This window comes from Schistocerca gregaria, chromosome 3 (assembly GCF_023897955.1).
Source record: "Schistocerca gregaria isolate iqSchGreg1 chromosome 3, iqSchGreg1.2, whole genome shotgun sequence".
Lineage (NCBI taxonomy): Eukaryota > Metazoa > Arthropoda > Insecta > Orthoptera > Acrididae > Schistocerca > Schistocerca gregaria.
In genome coordinates, this window is record NC_064922.1 from 660,778,659 (window position 1) to 660,802,876 (window position 24,218).

General features: G+C 43.3%; 1 protein-coding gene across 1 annotated transcript in view; it reads right to left on the bottom strand.

Annotated features, from left to right (window-relative positions):
* Positions 1–4,116: 4,116 nt before the first annotated feature.
* LOC126355549 (homeobox protein Hmx) overlaps positions 4,117–24,218 on the bottom strand; it is a 142,518-nt gene continuing 122,416 nt past the window's right edge. Inside the window, exons 3-6 of the mRNA XM_050005907.1 lie at positions 20,674–20,743; positions 7,818–8,007; positions 4,704–5,138; positions 4,117–4,661 (exon numbers count right to left, since the gene is read on the bottom strand). Coding sequence (XP_049861864.1) covers positions 4,117–4,661; positions 4,704–5,138; positions 7,818–8,007; positions 20,674–20,743 — 1,240 coding nt within the window. The remainder of the gene's footprint in view (positions 4,662–4,703; positions 5,139–7,817; positions 8,008–20,673; positions 20,744–24,218) is intronic.

A 24,218-nucleotide genomic window follows, 5' to 3' on the forward strand; every position in this document is an offset into this window, starting at 1 on the left:
TAGCTGAAGGTTGCTGTTGCGAAATTATAGTGATAGGGCGTAGTAATAACAGTTGCATTGCTGCTGTAGTGCGTGAAGTTGTAGTGATATCACGAATAGCACCCGGTGTTTAAGATAATTGTGAAATTAGTTTTAAAAAACTGAAAGAACGAATTTCCTGTAATTCTCTGTTCTTCATCCCAAAGAGAGGAGCGAGCTGTTCGAGATCCGACCAATTAAAGAGTCGCGTTCTATTCAGCCAACTGGCGGACAAACAGATAGATAGTGGGGCAAAGGGCGCATCCAAAAATGGGAGGGGCTCACAGTTCCGGCACACTTTTTACAGTCAAGAGAAACCTCTGAAAAACCTTAGTCGGGACAGGGATATTTGAACCACATTAATTTATTTCTGGAGCAATGTCCTTCGTTAAGAACTTCGTCCCAGCCAAATATTAAAATGTTCTGTATGTGTAAAGTGTGTACGTGTCGTACGAGTGTGTATCTGGTGCTGAGCAGAATGATGTGTTCTAGTGTCAAATGAAAGAATGAAAACCTTTGACTCCTTTTCTGTGACTGTAAAGGAACATCCGACTGCGATTACGAAAAATGCCGAAGGAAAAGTGCATGTAGTCTAGCACATTGGTAGCCATCTAAATTTCAAGAGTAGCAATAGTAGAACAAAAACAAAAAAGGAAACGTGATGTGATTGACACTGCAGTTCGATATTCAGAACACAGAAAAAAATTACCCAATTGATTGACGATTCATATAGTGTAACATAGGTGTTTACATAACGGTGTGAAAGTTACTGAAATATAAAACTGAACGAAAAGTCCAATATTCCGCAATAGCTGCATTTACTGAAGTGGATTAGGGATTTACACAAGCGGTTTCGCAACTTATAAGTTGCATCTCCCGGTGTATACATGTACAGAAATTATTTAAAAATTAATACTATGATATTGTTGACACAAAATTATCTGAGATTTTAAAGTATTTAGTAAACACATTGAAACAAGGCAGAAAATATTTTCATCTAGTTAGGAAGCCGGATGTGGATCATATAAGCCCCACAAAGAACGGCCCTCTTCGTATATAAAAATATAGACTTGTAATGTCATATCAAAAGATGGTTACTTGCAAACTTTGTGTCACATGGAATATCGAGCTACCACAGAATGTCGCAGAGTAACAGTTGGCGTGGCTAGGCAAAGTTATCAGCTTTCTCCAATTGGTAAAACCATCATCAGTGATGAATACCCTATCTATAAAAACGGAAGAACGGAATTAGGAATCAAAAACAGATCCTTGATTAAATAGAATGAAGCAGTAAGCACAATGAAAAAGAGTTGGTGACAGTCCCGTGTAACGTCAAACAACTTCCGAAGTCGGGAATTGTCTCTGTTAAATGCACAATGAACTGCCATCAGTTGACCGATCAAAACATGTTATATGTTATCCAGGAATAGATTGCGCGCGGGATTAGCCGATCGGTCTAAGGCGCTGCAGTCATGGACTGTGCGGCTGGTCCCGTCGGAGGTTTGAATCCTCCTCGGGCATGGGTGTGTGTGTGTTGTCCTTAGCGTAAGTTAGCTTAATAGTTTAAGTTAGATTAAGCAGTGCGTAAGCTTATGTATCCGATGATCTCCGCAGTTTGGTCCCATAGGACCTTACCACAAATTTCCAAAGATAAAGTTTGGAGAGTAACAGAGTTAGAACTCCCACCCGCGTATCTCGCGTTAGGACCGCGAGGACACGACATGAAAACTCAAAAGTTCGTAAGGGTCCATACAGACAATTGTTTATCAGGTCCTCCATTTACGTGTGCAGCAGGTATGGGTATGACTATCAGTGGTAATTGATATCCTTCAGCATGTACCGTATGGAGGGAAAGGCTTCTGGCTACATATTAGTACAGTTTTAGAAAGCAACCGTCATGCGAAACTCAGCAGGTCGTTTTTTCACGTAATATACGGCGAACCACGGATAAAATGGAACAGCCAGATTCCCATGTTCCTAGATTTCCATAAGGGACCACACTGTTAACCGTTAAGGAAGGTACAAGCATAGGGAATAGGTTCGCAGACATGTGAGTGGCTCGAAGACTTATTAACGGAGCCGAGTATGTTGTCCTCGACGTCGAATGTTCATCAGAGGTAAGGGTATGGGCATGAGTGCGCGAGGGAATCGTGACAGGATCGTTGTTTTCTACATCCATAAATGATCTGGTGCATAGGGTAAGCAGCAGTCTGTGCCTTTTTCTGATGATGCTGTGCGGTGTGGGAAGGTGTCGTCGTTGAGTCATTGTACGAGGATACAAGATAGCTCTAAATGTAGAAAAATGTAAGTTAACGCAGATGAGTAGGAAAAAGAGACCTGCTGTACTCGAACACAGCATTAGTAGTTTGCGTCGATTACATCTCTGTGCATAATGTAGCAAAGGAGTATGAAATGGAATGAGTTTGTAAGAATCGTAATACGGAAGGCGAAGGTTTCTCTGTGGTTTATTAGAAGAATATTATAAAAGTATGGTTCATCAGTAAAAGAGACGGCATGTAGGACAATAGCACGACCTACTGTTGAGCACTGTTTGACTATTTGGGATCTGTACTAGGTCGGTTAAAGGAAGACATCAAAGAAATTCGGAGATGGGCTGCTACATTTTTTTACCAGTAGGTTCGATCATCGCGCTAGTATTACGGAGATTCTTCGGGAACTCAAATGCTAATGGTTGTACGGAAGATGACTTTCTTTTCGACGAACAGTATTGAGGGAATTTAGAGAACCGGCGTTTGGGGCTGATTGCAGAACGATCCTACTGCCGCCAACATAAACTTCGCGTTAAGGACCATGAAGACCAGGTGTGACGAATTAGGACTCATAAGGAAGCATATAGAAAGTCGTTTTCTCCTCGCTCTATTTGTGAGTGGAACTGAGAAAGAAATGGTTACTACAGGGTACCCTCAGCAAAGCAGCGCTTGCGAAGAATGTATGTGGATGTGGAAGTAACATATCGAAGAAATTCATAGGTGTGCTGCTAGATTCGTAACCGGTAGGTTCCATGAACACTTAAGTATTGGGGAAAGACCCCGCGAACACAGCTGGGAATTCTTGGAGGGAAGAAGGTGTTCTTTTCGCGAAATACTATTGATCAAGTTTGGGGTATTCAGCATCTGCGACAGAGTGTAGAACGACCCTACTGCCACTAACATATTTCGCATAGGGATCGTGAAGACACAATAAGAAAACTCGAGGCTCGTATCAAAGCATATGGACAATTGTTTTTCCCTCGCTCCATTTGAGAGTGGAACAAGTAAGGGAATGACTCGTAATGGTGAGTGGTATCCTTCCCATGGTGCCTTGCGGAATATGTATGTAGATGGGATGCTAGAGGAAGGATGTCTAACCTTTTAGCTTACTTGGGCCACATTGATAGAAGACGAGTATTTTCGGGCCGTGCACAATACACTGTACTTAACATTACCAATAAGCACCAGAAAAAAATAAACGAACGAGATCATAGCAACTTGGGGCGAGAGTTACAATTTGAAAATGTTCTGTTGATCAAAACTTTATTGATTTATTTTATCGATTGCTTGATAAATGCTCATTTTTTAGGCTGCACTGATACTTGCTTTGGGCCGCTTGCTGTCCAAGGGCAGTGGGTTGGACACTCCTGTACTAAAGTTACCGATATCTACCTTGCAATGTGCTGTGATGTCCTAAGGAACAGAAAGTTCTCAAAAAGGGACAGAAACAGTCTCGACCTCAATAACGACTATACGTTTATAAAGGTGAAAACGTTTTCGCGGTCCAGACTGTTTGCGTCCATTTTTACAGTACTTTTAGCCAGACCGCTGTCGCCAACGAGAAATGTACTCAAAAATTACTAAGGAGTTCTCATTCTGGAACAGTAAACTGCAACACGGTTTTTGAATGCCACTCGTAAAAGCGATACACCTTAAGGAAAGAGGCTTTCGTTGATCGGTGAGTAGCAAAGTCAGATGGCATACGGGAGTCGCGCACGGGCGGTGCGTTGGTAACTGGTTGGGGGCTGTGGCGTGCCGCGGACGCAGCTGACTAGTGTAGCGAGAGAGCGCCGGGGGCGGCGGGGGCGGCGGCGGCGGCGGCGGGCTGCTAGACGAGGCTGGACAGCGGCGGCCGGCTGGTGGCGGGGCTCGGCGGCAGCGTCGGGTGGTGGTAGTAGAGCGGGTAGCCCGCGGGCGCCGACGCCCCCGACACGGACACGCCGGCCTCGCCGCCGGCCGCGACGGCCGCCCCCGCCGCCGCCGCCGCCGCGGGGTGGGGGTGGCCCTGCGCCTGGGCGGCGTGGTGGTGCGCCGCGGCCGCCGCCGCCGCCGCCTCGTGGTACAGGATGGGCACCCTCACCAGCCGCTGCGCCGCGTGCGCCATGTTGGCCGCCTCCAGCTCGGCCGCCAGCTGGCGCTTCCACTTGTTGCGCCGGTTCTGGAACCATATCTTCACCTGCGTCTCCGTCAGGTGAAGCGACGCCGCGAGGCCCGCGCGCTCCGAGCTGGACAGGTAGCGCTTCATGTCGAACGTCGACTCCAGCTGGAACACCTGGCTGCGCGAGAACACCGTGCGCGTCTTCTTCTTCCGCTTGTTGCTGTTATTGTTGTTGTTGCTGCTGCCGCTGCTGCCGTTGCCGTTGCTGCTGCCGCCTCCGGAGCCCCCGCCGACGCCGCCTCCGCCGCCACTGCCGCCTCCACCGTCCTTCTTACCCTCCTTGTCGTAATCGTCGTCGTCGTCTACGTCCTCCTCGATCTCGACGGAGTCGACGTGCGAACCCGCCGCCCCTGCGGAGGAGGACCCCGACTGGTGCATGCCGTGGTGGTGGTGATGGTGGTGGTGGTGGTGCAGGAACCCCTGTGGTGGCGGCGACTTGGGCCGCGTCAGCGACAGGTAGGAGTCTGCGGCGGAAAGGAAGGCGGGGTGCGGGTGCAGGATAGGTGGCTGCGGGGGCGGCGCGGAGCTGCTGGCGGGGCTGCTGGCGGGCGTGGCGCCGCCTCCGGGGGGGCTGTACCCGCGCGCCGCCCCCAGAGGGGAGCTGGGACTGCGCCGGCCACCCGCACTGCCACTCCGCCGCGCCGGGGAGCCTGGCGGGCTGCCGCCGTCCTCGTTCGTCGTCGTCGAATCACCTGCGAAGCACAACACGCGTTGTCACCCAAAACAACACCGTCCCCAAATCTTCATTATTAATGATTCATGATGTTTGATGTCATAGCGGAACTTATAAAACAGCAACTTTAAGTCAGTCCAGATCGCACAATTATTTATTTATTTCAGTAATTGCTTTCAGTCTAAAATACTATCTTCAGGTCAGAAATCGCTTGATGACTTGTGGGTCCGCTTTGAAGGAGTACCGAAAAGTACCAGTCCACACCTGCTCAAAAAAATTGCCATTTCACTTCTAGTACATTTTGCAACGCACAGCAGCTTCGTGAACCAGCCTCACAAGCTATCCAGCAGCTTCTGGCCTGAAGATGCTCTCTTGGAATGAAACTGGTTACCGCACTCCATCCACACATATCATAAAAATGGATGTGTGTATGTGCATTTGTATGCGTGTATGTTATACATTTCATCTTAAACCATGGGACCGCCGGCCAGGGTGGCCGATCGGTTCTAGGCGCTACAGTCTGGAACTGCGCTACCGCTACGGTCGCAGGTTCGAATCCTGTCTCGGGAATGGATGTGTGTGATGTCCTTAGGTTAGTTATGTTTAAGTAGTTCTAAGTTCTAGGGGACTGATGATCTCAGATGTTAAGTCCCATTGCGCTAAGAGCCATTTGATCCATTTTTTCCTTCTGCCTGAATAGGTCATTCCGTAGAGCACTTACCTCGGAAAGACAAAGTTCCCGTCTCGAGCCTCAGTCATGCACACAGTTTTAATCTGAGAGGAGAGATTCGTTTATTGCTTCCACTTGTCAAAAAATATTACACACTTATAGTCAGTTAACGTTACGTTAACATACCATAAGCACTTTATTATACATTCGAGACTGTTTGGCTGTGATAGAAGGTATAACATTGTCCGCAGTGCTGATGAACAGGAAAAGTCATCACACAGAGTGGACTGAAACATTTTCCTGAAGGCCTTGAAAGATTTTGGTGTGGACTGGGAGGGCAGGAAAGTTGTAAAGGAACTCCACACAAACAAGGTGTTAGGTAAAATTTGTCACCGACAAATTATTACATTAACTAGTAGACACAGAAACAGAAAAGGCATAATGCGTTATGCGTAGTAGTGAGTGAATGAACGACGGCCGGCCGTTGTGGCCGAGCGGTTCTAGGTGCTTCAGTCCGGAACCGCGCTGCTGCGACGGTCGCAGGTTCGGATCCTGCCTCGGGCATGGATGTGTGTGACGTCCTCAGGTTAGTTAGGTTTAAGTAGTTCTAAGTCTAGGGGACTGATGACCTCAGATTTTAAGTCCCATAGTGCTTAGAGCCATTTGAACCATTATTTTTCCTTTGATATACGACGAAGACAGTTAACTTCAACGGTTATCAAATAGATTTGGCTGAATAAAGAAAGAGCTATAGTTTATGATGGATCGCCAAAGTGAGAGAAAGGCATGAAACGGGGGTAATTAGAGGAAAGCGCAAAGTGACAACAATAAACATACGTGAAGGTTCCGTCAAAAATGTAATTGGAAGGACATCTTTTTTAGGTGCTTGGGAAGCTTGGGAATAGAAAATGTAAGGTGTGTGGAGCAAATAAGGAGTGGAATATCTGTAGGTAAAAGAGATTTTGAAAAGGTGAAGTCCGCAGCTCGTGGTCGTGCAGTAGCGTTCTCGCTTCCCGCGCCTGGGTTCCAGTGTTCGATTCCCGGCGGGGTCAGGGATTTTCTCCGCCTCGTGATGACTGGGTGTTGTGAGATGTCCTTGGGTTAGTTAAGTTTAAGTAGTTCTAAGTTCTAGGGGACTGATGACCATAGATGTTAAGTCCCATAGTGCTCAGAGCCATTTGAACCATTTTTTGAAAAGGTGAAAAAGTGACAGCAAAAGGAATTCCACTGGGATTAAAAAAGAGGTGTGCCAAGAGGAAAAATATGTGGATAGTTTACAAATGTGGATTTCGATTAAACAATGTGGTTCAAATGGCTCTGAGCACTATGGGACTTAACGTCTGAGGTCATCGAAAGACTTCCACCAGGCGAACGGTCTACTCGACGGGAGGCCCTCGTCACACGACATTTCATTTCAGTGCCCTAGAGCTTAGAACTACTTAAACCTAACTAACCTAAGGACATCACACACATCCACGCCCGAGGCAGTATTCGAACCTGCGACCGCAGCGGTCGCGCGGTTCCAGACTGTAGCGCCTAGAACCGCTCGGCCACCCCTGGCGGCCAATGAAATTCCTTTCTGAAAGATTACGGTGACCACTTTTTAAGCGCGTATACGGTCTGTGGTATATTTTTTTCTGTCTGCGAAAAATTGCGGCAGAACAGCAAGATTGGTTGCCATCGCGTTTGGCAATCCCTATATTCGCACGCTTACATGCAGCTGGCACTACGCTGAGGAAGTATCGTCCTCAGAGTAGTCTAAGGGATTATGAGCCGCGAGCGGATGCTCCGTGCGCTGTCCCTTCGACAGTAGTAATATACGTAATTGTAGGAGTCCGGGTTTAGTGAATTTGGCACCGGAGCGGCGCACAGTTGGAGGCACTGCGAAGCCGTAGTAGCGCCCGCCCGGAACTACGGGAGAGGGAGATTGCGCAATCGGCTTAAACAATCCTCGGGTTTAGAATACAATAGTGTAAGCACTTAATCGATGAGCGCATTCACGCTCGCATGCGGAGAAGCCCCGCGCGCCTGCCCTAAGCAATTCCAAGGAAGCCCGGCAGCGGCGCTCAGCCCGTGTCAGCGCCACCTCCTCGTTACGCACCGCCACGCAGCTCGTACTCACAGCACACACGCGACGGGACAGGGCCTGCCTGCAGTTGCCGTCCTCTCCAGTTTCACGGGAACGTGTCCGCCCTAACGGCATTTGTGGCGGAGACACCTTACACAAAACATACGCACGAGAGCTAATTTTAAAGTCGTAATTACCACCGACAAAACAATAAAGTTACGTAATCAATTTTTTGTTTATTTTTTGGAACATGCCCACAGCGCTCGTGCATTTTGACAACCCCGCGCCACAGTAGAGGAAAGGTGCGTAATATGAGACACTTTTGTAAACCCATCCGAAAGACCTAAAAGTAAGTGCAATTGTATTTTTCATGATGGTAATAAGATCTTGCATTATTCAATTTTATCTTACAACTATCGTATTTGCAATAATAAACAATCGTTCAGAGTAGTTATTAAATCTTCACAAACAAGGCATTTAGTAGAAATGAGATCAAGGTTTCCTAATATGAGGCAGTAATAATACTTTACTTTAATTATTTTATTACATAATAATGACATATTAATATACAATTTTTACATGTTCATTCATTTCTGTTATCCTTCACTCATTTCACTCTACTTAGGTTTATATTTACGACATCCGGGGCAAACATAATTGTCTTCTGTGACACCGCAATATTCATGAGCCCAGCGGTAACATGTCGTGCACTGTGCCCATTTCTCCCCGTGTTCGCCTTAAGAAAAGCGCCCAGTACAGAACAGACACTCTGTGTCATCGTCATCACCGCTGTCTGAATCCCCACTCTCATCAAGATGGACATCGAATGCCGAGTCACTAGGCGATTCTTCTGCTTTAGGTCAACGATTGGAAGATTTTCCGCTCTTCTCCCCAAATAACTTTCCGCTGCTTTTTTAACTTCAGCCTCTGATTTCTTCTGTTTACATTTTTGCAGTTGCGTCACATAAGGAGTTGAAGTTAGTAACGCAGCAGAGCACGAACGCGACGTTTGTCCTATTTGACTAACTCCAGGTGGTTTTGCGTTGTGTTGGAGAGGGCTAATGTCTGCTGGGCCGACAGCTTGACCATCACCATCAGTAATTTCATTTTCGTTTTTGGCATCTCTTTCTTGAAGAGAGTTAGCATGGCGATGAATTGAAAATTCATGTTCCCTAAAGATGTTTCAGTTGTATGGGATGAGACCGGTTTTTCTGAAGGCATTCACAGATGCTTCCATTGTTGCTGCTCGGTTGTAAGCTACCCCAAATAACTTGGCTATTAATAATGGGGTGATAACACGACCTGGGTTACTTGTCAACCACGTTTCTATCCCTTGGACATAGTACGTTTTCAAAGGCCCCATAAGTCCGACGTCAACTGGCTGCATATTATGCGTTGAGTGAGGTGGCAAACATACAATATGAACATTATTTTCACGTGCTTTTTCTGACACATCGAGATTCTTTGTGTGGGATTAATGCCCATCAAGAATCAAAATGACAGGGTCATTTGAAGATGGCTTTACATGACTCACAAAGTGATCAAACCACTGAGTAAAATTGTGAGTTTGTATCCAGCCACTTGGATGACAAGCTGACATTGATCCTGCAGGTGCACCGTCCATCAAGTTCCAGAAAACATTCCAATTTCTGATCATAAGACTAGTCAAAGTAATCCCTGTTTATGATAATTTAATCGAATTAAAATAAACGCAGTTTCCAAAATTTTACTACAGTAAATTATGAAATATTGTTATCTCATGATAGTATTGCGTAAATTACATATAAAAATCGTGAGAGAACGAGTTCCTCCAATATGCGATAGATATCGTAATACGTGACACTGTCGCATATTTGGATCCCCATACTATCGCATATTAGGAATTTCGCCATCTTACACAAAGAATCACGCAGTTGCTAACAACGTTCGTTGGAAAATGAACCTAATTGTCAATAATTATAGGTAATACCGTAATAAATAACAACAATAAAAGAGTGTAGTAATATCCAGTAACATTTAAGCTGAAATGTCGTAAAAACTCCAAACACAAGAAATTTTGTATCAACCAAGTACTGTGTCCGGCTCAACTATGGCGTCCTCCTCGCTGTGTCGTCGTCTGGCACACAATAGACGTGTTTAAGAAACTCTGCACCAGAGTGCAACACCTAACATGAGCACAGTTGGGGTGTCTCACATTAGGGAACTATCGCATAATAGGTACCTTTCCTCTACTCTAGCACGCCACTGGATGAAGAACACTGAGAATGGCGCACTCATGGGAGGTTGCAAGAATTTTTACAAGAGAGGGAAAAGTAAAAACTTGCCATTTTGTATATAACTGATTCGGTGAACTAAAAACCTGTCGTATTCAAGAATTAAATTTGACAAGAGTTACAGAAAACTCCTTCCGTTGCAATCGGAAAGTAAGGTCCGATCGGTCGCGAAATGAAAAGCAAAGTGAAAATCAAAAATTGTTTATTTGTAACTGTTAGCCAACATCGGTTTCTTGAATATGAAAACAAACTCTAAGTATATACCGTTTGGTTATAAACTTATAGCTGTGGATCATCAGGATAGTAATAGGATAGGCTTATAACAGTGTTGGTAAAATTAAATCATAATTACACTTTGATTTCCTTGCATTATTTAAAGCAATTTATTCCACAATTGCTCCAATAATGTCAGAAGCTGTTCCCTTCTATTTTATTATGCATTGGTCTGTTGTTCTACGGGTAATAACATTGCTGTTGACGCGAAGTTGAAATTAAAATAGGAAGTCAGCTTACGGAAGATGTACCCGTATGTAGAAGATTGCTGCTCTAATCCGATACATTATTCTCGGTCACGTACATATTTTCTGAATAATGCATAGCCAACCCAAGTTTCTTCTCCAACACATGTGAAAGCAAGTTAGTTTCTACATTACATGAAAAGTCAGTCGACGCTTTGTTCAAAAATTAAAATTATAACATTATTTATACGGTTTACTAGTGACTTTTATTGTATCGTAGTAAATTCTTCAGTGAATCCCAGACACTAAGGGATGTGTCACCGCTTTCTCCAATACTTCATTTATAGAAGCCCAGATATAATCAGATTTCTGTACTATGTTAATGCTACCTTCTGTTGCTCAGTGTTTTTGTCTAAGACATAGTTGACAGTGCGTTAATTTTATTTTATCATCTCTACGTATCTTTGTCCGATACCACTTGTAGATTAAATTATTAAGTTTGTATCATTTTCAGAGTATTTACGTAAAGGCTCATTGTGAGATCGTGGAATTTGTCTCGGGCGTGTGTGTGGGACCTAACTTAATGTTTAAGCTGGGAAATTTTGTGGCCGAGTTGTTACTTGCGGAAAGTACAGATTGAAAGGTTACAGCATCAAGTGAAAAATAAAATTATACTGTATCTAGCTTCATAGCAACTCGAATGATTTCAGTATCACTTACACACTGTAATATGTTTTCGTTGTGAATAGCATTTACATTTTCATTCACATTACACAAAATGGTTCCCTTGTGGAGGGCAGTACGATACTGAAAACCTATTGGATAGCTGTGTGTGATGTCAATAAGTATTAGCAACCAATAGTGGCGATATGCTGATGAAGTGTCGCAGTTAAAAACCAGTCACGATGGTAGAGAATAAAACTGTGTCAATATGACGTCTATTTAGTACGTGATAACTAGTTTACAAATTTCTATACCTTGTTCATAGAAGTGCGTTCTACCAATATTACGGTTCAGCGGTTTTGATACAGTACATACATGACGTAGTAAATATCAGGATTACCTGTCGTATGTGTAGAGTTTGTAGTGAAAGAATCACAAGCGAATGTGTAAGAGAGAAACTCTGTTTGTTTTTGTTTGTTTGGTTGGTTGGTTGCTTTGTACGTATATAGAGCCGCACATCATTCAGTGATAGTTCTCTGCGTGTTTTATATCCGTACAGAATATAACTTGCATTTTATAATAGTAGAAATTGGTTCATAGAGTAACTTCTGCTCTGTTATGTAACGAAAGCAATAACTTGTGATGCAAGGACATTTTACAAGCACAAAAATAAAGAAATCTGTACTAATATTGTTGTTATTTTGTACTCACTAGAAAGTTCCTCATCATGATCAAAGGCAAAAATTTCCTGTTATTATCCATAAATGCGAAAGTTGTTTATGAATAACAGAAACATGTGTTAAGTAAGTTTGACGGAGTATTGAAGTAATGTTTGACTTTCTTTTGTTTTGCGTATTTTTTTACTTTACCGCCTTTGTTTGATGGAATAACGTTCTCTGGAGCTGTATAATAAACCTGTATTGTTTTCTTTATTTTTACAACAACATTCCTCTGTTTCGCGTTATAAATCAATAATTTTCGAATAAAAGCTGAATGAACGATTGGCAATTTAAGTTTTGCTTTACATACTGTTTATTTTTACGTAACAGGCTTGAGGGTAACTACGTACAAAAGAACATGTTCTGCAGGCTACACAGGCCTTTATATATTTTCACTCTTTTCTAGACGGTTCTCCACGTCCGGTTTCTATGGGAATCTAGTAGACAATTCGCGCATAGGTAAGGAAAACGATCGTTATGGGGTAAAGCCCAATAGGTATGGGACACACGCACTGTACAGGTAAGGTGGGTGTGCTCTTTACTTAAAGCTACTACGAAAACTACTGTAGCCTAACCTCACTTAAGACAGTCTACCCGTAGGCTACGGTATTTTTACAACTCTAACAAATTATTCAGTCTGTAAAGTATAGGCCGCGACGTAAGCGTGCTGCTCGCGTATTTTGTATTGCTGCGCACACAAAAGATGTGAACATCAGCGTGCTTTATCCACAAGCGCCGCCCGACAGGACATTCCGCTGTCCTTTCGTTTCAATGATGAATCGATGTTTATTAACGAGCAATTTGTATGACCTTTTTGTGACAGGTAATTTGCTGGAGTTTGGGGCAGTGTGAAGCGCAGTTATTGAGCGCGGGAGCGCCGTGTTTGGTTCGGGGCTGGTGTTTAGACCACGGCAAGTGAGCGCCTAATTGGCTTACAGCTTACGGGCGGCCATGGCACGCCAGGGGCTTCCAGCAGTTACAGCCAACACTAACTTAAAAGGGGGCTGACTCGACTTGACTTACAAGCGACAACATCGACTCTTGACGCGTCCCTGGTACATAATACCTGCGGAGCCATTTACGCGCCCGCGCCAAAGCCGACACGGCCGCGCTCGGCCGGCACGCAACCAGGACACGAACTCTGCTTGCCTTTCCCCCCCCCCCCCCCCCCCCCCCCACAAACACACACAGCGGCAGCGGCGTGCACTACCCGTCATGACAATCACCAATCACTCATAGTGCGAATCACGTGTTCATCTTGTCTTTGGTGCTGCGTTTTCTGTTTCTGCTGAGGTCGTGCTTGACAGGTATGTGTTGATTCAGCACTTTTCGTTTCGTTTACGTAGTTCTGCCTATCGATTACGGGAGAGTTCTTCGGCGTATTTAGCAACCACTCATTGGTCGATTTCGGTATTTCTCTGCCACATGGGAACTACACTGCTAGTCATTAAAATTGCTACACCAGGAAGAAATGCAAATGATAAACGGATATTCATTGGACAATCATATTTTACTAGAACTGACATGTGATTACATTTTCGCGCAGTTTGGGTGCTTAGAACCTGAGAAACCAGTACCCAGAACAATCACCTTTGGCCGTAATAACGGCCTTGATACGTCTGGGCATTGAGTCAAACAGAGCTTGGATGGCGAGTACAGGTACAGCTGCTCATGCAGCTTCAACACGATACCACAGTTCACCAAGAGTAGTTACTGGCATATTGTGAAGAGCCAGTTGCTCGGCCACCATTGACCAGACGTTTTCAATTGGTGTGAGATCTGGATAATGTGCTGGCCAGGGCAGCAGTCGAACATTTTGCATATCCAGAAAGGCCCGTACAGGACCTGCAATATGCGGTCGTGCATTATCCTGCTAAAATGTAGCGTTTCGCACAGATCGAATGAAGGGTAGACCCACGGGTGGTAACACATCTGAAATGTAACGTCCACTGTTCGAAGTGCCGTCAATGGCACCCCATACCATCAAGCGGGGTGACACGCCAGTATGGCGATGACGAATACTCGCTTCTAATGTGCACTCACCGCGATGTCACCAAGCACGGATGCGACCGTCATGATGCTGTAAACAGAACCTGGATTCATCCGAAAAAATTACGTTTTGCCATTCGCGCATCCAGGTTTATCGTTGAGTACACCATCGTAGGCGCTCCTGTCTGTGATGCAGCGTCAAGTGTAACAGCAGCCATGGTCTCCGAGCTGATAGTCCGTGCTGCTGCAAACGTCGTCGAACTGTTCGTGCAGATGGTTGTTGTCTTGCAAACGTCCCCATCTGGTGACTCAGGGATCGAGACGTGGCTGCACGATCCGTTACTGCCGTGCGGATAAGATGCCTGTCATCTCGACTGCTAGTGATACGAGGCCGTTGGGATCCATCACGCTGTTCCGTATTACCGTCCTGAACCCACCGATCCAGAGAAGTCAAGTCTGGCGAACTAGCTATCCGCGACACATCTCCTCCGCGCCAATCCAATGATTTGGGAATTGCCTTTTTAACTCATTTCTAGCCATCAGCGAAAAACGTGCTGGACACCAATCGTGTTGATTCCACATTCTCTTTCTTGTTCCTAAAGGCATTTCTTCCAATAAAAGACTTAATGTTTCTTGAAGAAATGTGGTGTACTTCCTACCATTAAGGTTTCATTTGATGAAATAGGGGCCTATAATTCTGTCCTCCAGAATTCCACACCATACATTCCGGTGAATGTTACTGGTGAGCAACTTTCCGCAGCCTACATGGATTTTCAGTTGCCCAATAATGCATGTTATGCAAATTAACATTTCCATGGTTCGTGTATGTAGCCTCGTTAGCAAATAAAAGCAAATTAATGAACGTGTCACCCTCTGAATCTTAAGCTGAGCCCATCGGCAGAATTCTGTGCGACGCATAAAATCCGCACCAGTTAATTCTTGGTGAAGACTGATATGGGAAGGATGATATTTATGGTGATGCAGAACACGAACAACACTACTCAGGCTCATGCCAGATTCCCTTGCTATTTGACGCCGATTAGTACAAGGATCTCGAACCACAGTGGCAAGATTATCAATTTGCATTTCCTCGTTGTAACTTTTCATTGCCGGATATGTTTCCGATGCGTTAAAGATCCAGTTGTTCTCAATTTATCAAAAAAGTATTTAAATGTACGACATGTAGGGTGTGTTGAGGATATATTTCACCGTATATATGTCTAGCTCTCACTGAATTTCGTTGGCATTCTCCGTATATGAGAAGCACATCGACTTGTTCTTCGATGAAATATATCATTCACATTCGCTTGATTTGACAATACTAGTCTTATCGTTCCTATTAGTGCTGTATTGCGAAACCGTCGAATGGTGTTCACATGCCAATGGCACGTTAGATGGATACGCCGTATTCGGGGAATATTTACTACTTGTACGATATACGACAGAGAATTTTCAGAGCATGTGCTTCGATAAGTACCGCGGTGATAAGGAAAACCACTTAATCCATGATAAGAAGATTGCAACACAGCATTGATTCAATGGTCATCACTTCGAACACCTTTTGCAAATGGACGTTCATGCCACCTTTTTGACCTTCATTGACCTTCCAAGACCTTACTGTTAAACACAATTGGATTCGTCTCAACAGCCGCTAACAGAAAATAAGTACCAAACTATAGCATCCCATTTAAAAAAACAAAGCTGACAGTCTTATCTCTAACGCGATCCCATCTAGCATAAAAAAACCAACTTTTTATTATGGCCCCCGTTGTCGCATGCAACATTTGTCATACAAACTTTTCGGCTACTATTATACTTTCGGAGTTATCCTAGGTAGCAACAGGAGATATATATATATATATATATATATATATATATATATATATATATATATATATATATATATATATATATATATATATCTGAAGAGCTTCTTCAAGTTGGGTTCCCAGAAAGTTAACATTCATCACAAATAAACATATCTAATTCGTTGCACCCAGCTGAAAGATTGATCTAGTAGCTAACGTTGTGCGTCTTTGGACAATATTTTTGCTTGTGATGAAACACGGATACACCATTTTGAACAGGAGTGCGTTTGTGGCATGGAAACATCATGAATCGCCAGTCCATAAGAAATTCAATTCCCATCCATCGGCTAATTTTAACCATCTCTGGGAGTGCAAGACAGTATCAACAGCAACAGGATTTTGACCTGTCAACTTCAGACTCCAGCGACAGAGAACAGGCTTTCGGCTGCGCTACCCGGCGGCAGGTGCTCTGGTGCGGCATTCAACATGATCATAAAAACTCGTAATTCGACTTCTTGAAAATAAATGAGTGTCACTGGTAAAGTAGACTGTCGTGCGGTAATTCGTTTCCTGTATTTGAAGCGAACAGTGATCCTTACCGGCAAGGAGACATCCCCAGGTGTGGGATATACTTTTTGAAACCATCTATAAAGTAATGTAGGTTAGGATCCCAGGTACCCCACCCTGCTGCCATTCATCCTCTGGGCCATCGTGTGCTAGTAATTAACGAAAAAATGTCGGAATTTGGCCTGATACTCTACTGCCTTAAACTAATGTCAGTTCCCAGAGGCGCGATGTGACACAGAGTGTAAGGTATGTTCCTGGCTGCAGACTGTCGTTGGTATGAATCTTGCGTGTGCTGCAAATCCTTCTTATCTTAAAATTTTTAACTAAATGACTTTGATTATTTCTATTCAATACTGATCCTACGACTTATCCTAGAAAATAGATTAAGGAAAGGCAAATCTACGTTTCTAGCATTTGCAGACTTAGAGAAAGCTTTTGACAATGTTGACTGGAATACTCTCTTTCAAATTCTGAAGGTGGCAGCGGTAAAATACAGGGAACAAAAGGCAGATGGCAGATATAAGAGTCGAGAGGCATGAAAGGGAAGGAGTGTTTGGGAAGAGAGTCAGACAGGGTTGTAGCCTATCCCCGATGTTATTCAATATGTATACTAAGCATGCAGTACAGGAAACAAAAGAAAAATTCTGAGTAGGAATTAAAATCCATGCAAAAGAAATAAAAACTTTGAGGTTCGTCGATGACATTGTAATTCCATCAGAGAGAGCAAAGGACCTGGAAGAGCAGCTGAACGGCATGTACAGTGTCTTGAAAGGAGGATATGAGATGAACATCAACAAAAGCAAAATGAGGATAATGGAATGTAGTCGAACTAAATCGGGTGATGCTGAGGGAATTAGATTAGGAAATGGGACACTTAAAGCAGTAGATGAGTTTTGCTATTTGGGGAGCAAAATAACTGATGATGGCCGAAGTAGACAATGGCAAGGAAAGCGTTTCTGAAGAAGAGAAATTTGTTAACATCCAGTATAGATTTAAGTGCAAGGAAATCGTTTCTGAAAGTATTTGTTTGCAGTGTAGCAATGTATGGAAGTGAAACTTGGGCGATAAATAGTTTGTACAAGAAGAGAATAGAAGCTTTAGAAATGTGGTACTTCAGAAGAATGCTGAAGATTAGATGGGTAGATCACATAACTAATGAGGAGGTATTGAACAGAATTTGAGAGAAGAGAAATTTGTGGCACAACCTGACTAGAAGAAGGGATCGGTTGGTAGGACATGTTCTGGGGCATCAAGGGGTCACCAATTTAGTATCGGAGGGCAGCGTGGAGGGTAAAAATGGTAGGGGGAGACCAAGAGATGAATACACTAAACAGATTCAGAAGGATGTAGGTTGCAGTAGGTACGAGGAGATGAAGAAGCTTGCACAGGATAGAGTAGCATGGAGAGCTGCATGAAACCAGTCTTTGGACTGAAGACCACAACAACAACATTCAGTTAATTGGATTAAATGTAACCCCTTTTTCACATCAATTTAATCATCGCATCAACTATTCCACCTGCTCTTATTTTGTCTTCCAGTCTTTCTTTTTGCACTAGAAATCTTTGTCTATGTCACTGTACCGTACGGCACGTTAATTAGGTGGTGCAGGCGTTTCCGTTATGAATGATGAGTGGCATACCATCTCTCCATGAAGATCTGTCAGTCGCAAGCGAATCTGAGGCAAGCAGTAGAAACGTGTGGATTCATCACCTCCGAAAAAGATGAAGAGCTGGCTTACTGGTGCATTGCATGTGTTGCGTACCTATTGGGCATTACCTCATAACGATCGCTTTGTTTACGTAGCGGTCATTATCTTATTAGATTCCATAAGAAACCGGAAGCGGTGAACCGTCTCTGAGCCGAGTGAACCTACAAAAATTTTTTATTCTACTTAGTTATCCTCCAGTCTGTTACGTAAAAACAAGCAGTACCATATTTATAGCAAAATTAGAATTGCCAATGTTAAATTCAGGTTTTAATCAAACATTGTTGATTTGTAACGTGAAACAGAGGGATGTTGTAGTAAAAATAATGAAAACAATACAGATTTGTCATATAGCGCTAGCAAATATAGTTTCTTCTAAAAATAGGCAAAGTGAAAAACGCAAAACGAAAATATATCAAACATAGATTCAGTACTTCGCCGAAGTTATATAAATCTTGTTTCTGGTACTAATAAACGAACTTCGCATTTATCAATAGCAACAGGAAATTTTCGCCTTTGATCATGACGTATAAAGTCTTACTGAGTACAAAGTAACAACAATAACTATGTATGCATTTCATGTTTGTGAATGTAAACTGCACTTGCATCAAAAGTAATTCCTTTGCTTACAAAAAAGCTCAGAATTTACGCGATCAACACATTTTTATTAGGTATAAAATGCAATTTATATTCTTTAAGGACAAAATACACATTGGACTAACACTGAATTATGTGCTTTTCTAATTATGTACAAAACAGACAACCAAACAAACGAAGAGAATTCGTCGACTAGCAGTTTCTCAAATGGTTCAAATGGCTCTGAGCACTATGGGACTCAACTTCTGAGGTCATTAGTCCCCTAGAACTTAGAACTAGTTAAACCTAACTAATCGAAGGACATCACACACATCCATGCCCGAGGCAGGATTCTAATCTGCGACCGTAGCGGTCTCACGGTTCCAGACTGCAGCGCCTAGAACAGCACGGCTACTTCGGCCGGCCACCAGTTTCTCGCCGGGGCTCCCGGGTTCGATTCCCGGCGGGGTCTGGGATTTTCTCTGCCTCCTGATGACTGGGTGTTGTGTGATGTCCTTAGGTTAAGTAGTTCTAAGTTCTAGGGGACTGATGACCATAGATGTTAAGTCCCATAGTGCTCAGAGCCATTTGAACCATTTTTTGAAAAGGTGAAAGGTTTAGTGACAGCAAAAGGAATACCACTGCGATTAACCATTTGAACCAGTTTCTCTTTCACACATGTATTCATGTTCCTTTTCCTACCAACGCTACCAGTCCTTCTTCCACGGTTTGAGATGCCATTGCGTTGAAAGCATTTCCTCAACGATTATACGGATATGTTAAGATTTAAAGGTCACTTGCTTGTGAATCCGCTTCAATACATCTGTTGATTATTTTTCATCTTAAATCGACGTTTATAGTTTCTTGACTGAAATAGCAGTTAAAAAAGCTCAACAGGACATACATTCTCGAAAATTATTATTCTTGCTGTTGGCAACTGATTGCACGAGAGTGGGCGAAGCTGAAAAATGAGTCCTTGGGGCAACTAAAGACGCCAGAATAACAAGGAAAACAAATGAAAGGAATAGAGGAGGGGAGGAACATCCAAACCAAGGAGACTGTGGATCTGGAACGTATGAGGAACAATAGAGGTGAGTCATGGATCAAATATAAGTTTGAGGTGGATTTCGTGAGTATAAAATTTTATGACTTGTTTATTTTATGGGCAAAAAAAATCTATTTGAACTAGAGGTCAGAAATTTTTTGTTATATTTCAGGAAACTATTTGGAGGAAAGTAGACCTCAGACACTGACGTGTTATCCACAGGGAGGAAGATACATATTGATTAATTATAAGAAGTAACCTTAATTTTAATTATCAGATGTTAACGTTTCTAGAATAAAAACTTATGGCTGTAGCGACACTATTGTAGTCCACCTTTTAAGGTAGGTGTGCTGTTAATGTGCACTTAAAGCACCAAGCACGTATGTTAGCTAGTCAGTGCATAAAATGCACGTATGGACCAGCATGTAAGAAAGTAATTTATTGATGTTCTCAACAAAAAAAAAAGTAGTAGTGAGTGAGGGAACAGAACTAATGTGATCAATTGTAGATGAAAATGATAAGCAAGAGACACTATAGACCTGCAGGTTTCAGCACACTAAGGCTTCAGGGTTTTTAGTTAGCTTCTGTCCAGCTTCACAGGCAAGTAACTTTAAAATTGGACATTTTCTGGATGGTTAAATTCCTCATTTCCAGGTTCCAGGTAGCAAGTTAGCCATCGGTAGGAAATGTGTCGCATTGAGGGGTGACTGTGTAGAGAAGAATGAACACTACCAGCAAGTTTCAAGGCTACAGTTCGATTTGTTCGAGGTGATGATTAAGACATTGTATCTCCCCTTGTAAGTCGAGTGCCGGAACACCAGTGCAAGTGTTAAGGACCGAGGCTACGGGGGCTGTGTAACGATGCAGACAGAGGGAAGGGCGTCAGCTTACCGGTGGGGCTGGGCCGGTCGAGGCCCATGGGCGCCGGCGGGGGCGGCACGCGTGACCACGCCGCGTACCAGGGGCACGCCTTGTCGCCGGCCGCGCCGCCGCCTCCTCCGCCCCCGGGGTACACCGCCACGAACGGGCTGCGCCCGGACGCCGCCGCCGCCAGCGCGCCGAAGTGCGTCATCAGGCCCAGCCTGCAACACACCGCACACACTCTCAGATGTTGCGCCGTTTCTCATACCTACCGCTTACAGCATTACAACACAGAGCCTCCAGTTTTCACTTTTTTTTTATTTCCTATTTTTAATTATAATGGACGATAAAAAATATTCCATTCGAAGGCCGAATACTCCAGGAACGTTATGCCAATTAGGCGAAACGGACGAAAGCAATCGTCCCACCGACGCAACAGATTGAAGATAACCGTTTGATAAAACACTGTCTTACTGCATATCGTCGTCCAACGGGAACCGTAGACGCTTCAAGGCCTTGTTTAAAGCACCATAGGTGTGATAATCCCACGGGGAGACAAATGGACTTTCAAGTGATGGAGCACAACAATCAATCGTCCTTTTCTTGGTGGTTTTATTCAGCAAATCTAGATTTCGGCTAGTGTCGAGCCATTATCAATGCACCATTTCATAGTATCAACGCACGTTCTATTGCATCAGTCACCTGTTGTTCGGGCTTCTGTCACAGTTGTGTGACACATAGCTCTATCACTTGAAAGTCATATCACAGTCGCTGCGTGCACCCACTTTGCTAATGGAAGGTATCCTGACATCAGGACAATGGGAAAGGTGCTCGAGTGTCTTCCACTTAGATTGGCGTTATCATCAATTAGAGCTCTTTGCCGCAGTTTTCCCAGACGTTTCACCTTATGATACATAGACATGCTGCTCCATACAGATTCTTCATTCTCCGATGGATGTCTACTGATGTGTTGTTCTTCGGAGTCCAAGAAAAGAGTAACAATACGTTGGTCGTTTTGGACGGTTTTGGTAACCACGTCGCCGTGTTTTAAGTTTGCTTATTAGTAGCACGCATGTCAGAAGGACACCAGTGTCACTATGATCCATTGCCTACTTGTGGACTCCTATAACCGTGTCGAAGACGTGCTGCGCTGCATACACGATGCTGCAACGCCCTCAAACCGAAATTTTTTTGTCGCCTCATATAATTTCATGTTATAAATGTATATAGGGGGTGCAACCGGTATAGGTGCAGATATTTCTGTTGGTGGCTGAGGACATGAGCTGAACAACATTACATCACAATCTACGTCATTTGTAGATTAAAAATGATAGCTATTTCATGACGTATGCTTTTAGTTTGAGCAGTACCTTCAAGTACGAGGGCTGTTTTGAAAGTAAGGTCCAATCGGGTGTGAAATGGAAACTACAGTGAAAGTCCGACGAAGCTTTGTAAAAACGTGCTGGGCAGCGTCTCTAGTATACCTGTCGATCGTGTCACATCGCTCTTATCAGCTCTGAGCCCTCATTGAATACATAAAGACGCCTAGAACAATATGTCTCTCAGCAATTATGAGGCTCTGGCGAGAGATTTCGCCTGAAGTGATGCAGCCCACATAATATAACTGTCATGCGTTTCCTTCTTCATAAAAATTCTCGGCCGCACTCTGCAGGGGCAATGAAGATGCTCTTGTAGCATTTTCGATCGGCAATGTTTGATCATCACAATACAGCTCGTAATCGTCGTAATTGCCAACCCCCCCCCCCCCCTCTCCCCCTCTGAGTTTAATCTCTGCTCACAGGAACTGCTGGCTATGAGGACAACATCTTGGCATTGACAATGAGCTGTAGATCAGTGCAGAGAATTGGGGGAAAGTACAGGCGACTGCCTTCTATGACGAGGGTATTGGAAAGTTGGAACAACGCTACGATAGATGTCTAAGTCGAAGATGCGACTACGTAGAGAAGCAGTTAGAAGGTACAGTTAACTGTTGTAAGTGAAACGTGTTTGATTATCACTGTGCTTTACTTTTCGCGACTGATCGGACCATACTTTCCGAATAGCCCTCGTACATATGACAAAAGCAAGTCATTTACGATTAATCTTCCCTAGGCAGCAGGTTACGTTGCAAACTGTGGACGCGTGGACGCAAAACAGTCATCCTATTCTGACAGGCATACGCCACTTAGTGACAGCCGTGCAGAAAACATCAGGTTCTAAAGTTTGTGATGTGTTTGTGGGAAGAATTTTCGACACAGAGGAAAAAATAGACAACACACTAACGTGTTTACTACTCCTAATATACCACATACAAAAATATCGCCACTTGTAAAGCTACACCCTGCCTAGTTTGTCGTTCTATTTTCAATACCAAATATATATAATTCTGTAAAGAAAACTTATTGCAAATCATGTATAATACTGTTGTAAAGGCATGTAGTAGACACCTTGGTAAGGTCAGAGCTTTTAATATGTACGATAAGTCTCTAGACAAAGATAACCTTGTCATGGCCCTAACATTCGTTGTATGAGAGAGCGTGTACACAGAGTGTAGCAAATTAACAATGAGACGGGACGTGAGTAACGGAAAAAGCAAGCGCTAAACTCAGTGTATCAACTAAGTGAAGTTAAAATGGTAGGAAGGCGGTATGAAGATAATGGGCAATAGTGGGGACCACGGCACAGCAGTTGTTTGGGAGAGTTTGAAGAATATCAATGGAAGAAGAACACTGTGTGGCCAAACGTATTTAATTCTGCTCGTAAAAAAGAAGAAGAGCCTTTTCCCCTTACAATTATCGTCATTAAATCAGCACGCCACGCGTACAGCAACTTCACTCAACAGTAAGACTCTGTCATTTTAGAAATTAAGAAATGCAAAGGGCCTGCCACCGTGTTAGAGCCAGCATTGTATGTGTTTTGTTAACTCTAAATTTTGTCAGTCTTAATAACTATACCAAGTTGTCACTACCAATAACATGATCCTTTTCCTATCACTGCAATAGCAGAGTGTCACACAAATGAAATGACTTAACATTTTAAATTTATGAAAGGTTCAGAAAATAAATTTTGTTAGCTCAGTGAAAACTGCAACTTCATAATTTAACTGGCAGTGTAGATTAACTTGTGCACATTTAACTACAGTCAACATCTTTTTTGAGAAAGAGACTTATTAATCACTTGTCACAGTCTGTCTGTGAAAATTATAACACTAAATTTATTTCTATAGTGTTACTTAATGTACTTATCTCTTTATTGTGTGATTCTTGGCTTTCGTAATTTCGGCAGGAGGCTCTTTACTTGCTGCTATACGTGACGTATTCGGTAGTGTTCAGTTATTATATTTCTGGCAATGAGTTTTGTTAATTGAAAATAAATGATTCGTGAAACTTGAAGACAATAACGTTTCTTTGTCATTGCCAACTTACGTGTCACAATTAGCAAATGACTCTGGATTATTAATTGTTACAAAGCTTCCAGTGTGATACTAATTAACGTTGAAACACTTTGTAAGATTTTCCACTTTCAATCGACCTCTCTCGTGTGAATTAATCGTCACCGTTCACAGAAATTTCATTAATCATGATCTAAATTTACATTTTCACTCAGCGTAATCAGTTTCATAATCTTTGTTCAAATACGAGATGGAGACCGCATTATTTCAGTAAAAAACTACTGCTTTGCTAAATTTCAGTTCAA